The sequence below is a fragment of the Herpailurus yagouaroundi genome, unplaced genomic scaffold, assembly GCF_014898765.1.
Source record: "Herpailurus yagouaroundi ecotype Mexico unplaced genomic scaffold, PumYag 428, whole genome shotgun sequence".
NCBI classification, from domain to species: Eukaryota; Metazoa; Chordata; class Mammalia; order Carnivora; family Felidae; genus Herpailurus; species Herpailurus yagouaroundi.
This window is the reverse complement of record NW_024412645.1, coordinates 2,411-6,297: the sequence shown is the minus strand read 5'-3', so window position 1 is coordinate 6,297 and position 3,887 is coordinate 2,411. Positions and strand designations below refer to the sequence as shown.

Genomic DNA, 3,887 nt, shown 5'->3' with positions numbered 1-3,887 from the left:
TTCTGTGTGATTCTAAAATGGACATATATCAGTGTATAGCTCTTGAACCTATTGAGTGAACAACGTCAAGAGTGAGCTTTGCTGTTGTAAAGTATAGACTTTGGGTGACAATGACTTGTCAGTGTTGGTTCATGGTTTATAACAAGTGACCACACTCATGCTAGAGTTGCATGATGGGAAAGACAAGGTGGTAGAGGGGGGTGTATTTGGGAAATCTGTAATTTCCACTAAATTCTTCTGCGACAATAAATCATAAAGTCTATTGATGTTTTTAAGTATTCAGTGGGCAAGACCAAATATATGGGGATATCTGGGTCTTGGGCAGCAGGGGGCGCTGTGACCTGTCTCTGAGCCTTGTGTGCTGTGATCCCAGCTGGGAGCCACCTGGCTCTGGTTCTCACTGTGGCTTAGCATGTGGGTGCTCTCAGGCCCTTGGGGAGTCCCAGGTCAGGCCCTACAGCTTTCGCTCCATCCCCTCCTGGGGTGAGATTTCCAGACAAGGGTCAGGTTCAGGGTTCAGGCTGGGGCTGGCCAGCCAGGGGGAGGGGGCTGGTTTGCATGAAATGTCTCTCCCTCCCCTTGGGCTGCTGGAGGCAATAAGAGAGACTCTGGGAGCCCGGCTGAGGGACATTGAGGACACACTGCTGAGCAGGGGTCTCCACCATGGCCTGGGCTCCTCTCTTGCTCACACTGCTGGCTCACTGCACAGGTGGCTGGAGGCTGGGATCAGGGCTGGAGATGAAAGGACTGTGGAACCATGTATGGGCCCTGTCCACTGACCCTTCTCTCTCACCCCATGTCTGTCTTCTGACTTGCAGGGTCCTGGACCCAGTCGGTGGTGACTCAGCCATCTGAAGTGTCCAAGCCTGTGAATAAGAGTGTTACCATCTCCTGCACGGGAAGCAGCAGCAATGTTGGGGCTGGAGGTGTGTCCTGGTACCAGCAGCTCCCAGGCAGTACCCCCAAAGTTCTCATCTATGGTAGCAGTGCTCGGCCTGCAGGGGTCCCGTCCAGATTCACAGGCTCCAGGTCAGGGAACGTGGCCTCCCTGAGCATCTCTAGCCTCCAGGCTGAGGATGAGGCTGATTATTACTGCTCAGTGTGGGACCACAGTCTCAAAGCTCACACACTGCTCCAGGCCTGTGGGGAAGTGAGACCCAAACCTGCTGTCCCCTCAGCAATGAGACTTCCTGTGCAGCTCACACCCCTTGGCCGACACAGCTGCTTCTTTGTTCGTTTCTTCTAAAAGTGGAGTCTTAGAGCAAGGCTAGGGAATTTTTTCTAGAAAAAGTGTCCTTGTTCTCCCAAATTGTGCCCGTAAACTCAGCCCTACTCTGCAAAACATTGTCTGATTTTCTTCCATTGGGCAGGATTACTGTGCACCTGGGGTCAGGCTGTCCTGGGAATTGAGTCCCCATTGAGTCAGAAGCAGGCAGATTCCATGTGTTCCTGATCAGGATAGATGACTGTACAGAGATCAGTCCCTCCACACCCTCTGGTGAACACCAGGTATGTGCCAGGCATGACCCTTGGGCTTAGATACAGCGTGAGTGCGCTAGGGACAATCTACGTCCTCATGTTGCTGAAAATGTCCTGGAAGAGAAAGAGGAGAAACAAGCATGAATAGCAACACAAATAAGATGTTTCTGGAGAGTGAACAAGGGTGAGGCAGTGAGGTGGACCTGGAACATTGGAGGGGTTGACAGGAAACCCCAGAGTCTGACGTGTTGTGATGATATCTCAGTGCTCCTCAAGGAGCCAGAGGGGAGCGTGAGGAGGGGACCAGGTAGAGGCTGTTCACTGTGTCCCCATCAGACCCCTCCTCCTCAGGTCAGGGGTCCAGCAAAACTGAATGGCAACATGCAGAAGAATGAAACTGGACCTCTTTCTTGCACCATACACAACAATAAATCCAAAATGTACAGAAGACTAGACAGGAAGACAGGAAATCATCAAAATCCTAGAGGAGAACACAGGTGTAAAGTCTTTGACCTTGGCTGGGGAAACCTCTTATGAGACACATTGCTGAAGGCAAGAAAGCACATGCAAACATGAATTACTGGGACTTCATCAAGATAAAACGCTTCTGCACAGCAAAGGAAACAATGAACAAAATGAAAAGTCAGCCTACAGAATGGGAGAAGGGTTTATGCAAAAACATATCTGATAATAGGTTAATATCTAAAATCCATAAAGAACTTTTCAACCTCAACACCCCTAAAACAAATAACCCATTTAAGAAATGGGCAGAAGACGTGAATAGACACTTTTACAAAGAAGTCATCCAAATGGCTAACAGATACGCAACATCACTCATCCTCAGGGAAATAAAAATGAAAACCACGATGAGAATCCACCTCACACCTGTAAGAATGGCTACAATTAACAACACAAGGAACAACAGGTGTTGTCAAGGATGCAGAGAAAGGGGAACCCTCTCGCATTGTTGGTGGGAATGCAAACTGGTGTAGTCACTCTAGATGTTCCTCAAGAGACTAAAAATAGAAATACCCTATGATCCAGCAATTGTACTATTAGTTCTTTACCCAAAAGATACATAAGTATAGTTTCAAGGGGGTACATGCACCCCAATGTTTATAGTAGCTTTATTAACAATAGCCAAACTACGGAGAGAGATCAAATGTCCATCAACTGATTAATGGATAAAGACGTGGTCTGTATCTGCAAAGGAATATTACTCATCCATCAAAAAAAAAATGAAATCTTGTCATTTGCAATGACATGGATGGAGCTAGAATGTTTCATGCTGAGTGAAGTAAGTTAATCAGGGAAAGAAGAATGCTGCATGATTTCACTCGTATGTGGAATTTAAGAAACAAAACAGATGGACATATGGGGAAGGGGTTGAAGAGAAGAGAGGGAAACAAACCTCTCAGTGATAGAGAACAAAGTAGGAGCTGACAGTGGGAAGTAGATAGGAGATGGGCTAGATGGGTGATGGGTATTAAGGAGGGCACTTGTGATGAACACTGGGTGTTGTATGTAAGTGATGAATCAATGAATTCTACTCCTGAAACCAATATTGCATTGTATCTTAACTACCTAAAATTTAAATGAAAAAAATTTAAAAAATTAAATAAAGCCAAAATCACAAAAATAAATAAATAAGATAAACTGTAATTTGAGACCATTCTCAGGAATCTTTGGCTACAAAATCACCCACATTCTCTTAAATTCAGCCCCCCCAAACTTATTCTTGGCAGGAAAACATTGTAGGATTTTCTCATATTAAAGAGAAATTCAAGGGTGCCAGGCACAGGCTGCCCTGAGAACAGAGTATGTTACAGGTCAGGAAAGACCGGAGACACAGAGTCCACCTGTGTCTGACTGAGGGTAGAGTACTGTCCAGATATTGTGCATCCACACCACTTACTGAACACCTAATATATGTTACACATGAGTCTAGGATGTGGGACACATCTGGACATGACAGGAAGGGTCCCCATGCTCAGGGAGCTGACGGTGTCCGGGGGAAGAGAGAGGACACAGAAGTTAAACATGTCTTCAAGGAAAGCTATGTCCCAGCAGCATGAGGAGGGGTGAGGTCGGTGCAGTGGAGCTGGAGCATTGGAGGGGTGAACAGGGAACCCCAGAATCTGATGTTTGGTAATGACATCCTAGTTCTTCATAGATGATGAAGGGACAGGAGGGGAGCATGAAGCTGTGACCCAGCAGGGGCTGTGGAGTCTGTCCCAGTCAGACTAGGAGTTCTGGACAAGGGATTGAGTGAGGGTGAAAGTCAGGGTCTTCATGACTTGGAGGAAGCAGGGACTGAGGATAGGGATTTGAGGGAGGGGAACCTGGTAGGGGGCTTGGGAACTGTGTGGAGAGGGGGCCCCATCAGCTGGAACAGTGTGGGAACCTAT

The 3,887-nt window shown here is 47.2% G+C and overlaps 1 gene segment (V, D, J or C); it reads left to right on the top strand.

Annotated features, from left to right (window-relative positions):
• The first annotated feature begins 633 nt into the window (after nt 1-633).
• On the top strand, nt 634-1,342 carry LOC121022628 (immunoglobulin lambda variable 1-40-like). The segment is given in 2 exon segments: nt 634-709; nt 819-1,342. Coding segments are annotated over 2 exon segments (474 nt in total).
• Nucleotides 1,343-3,887: the final 2,545 nt, after the last annotated feature.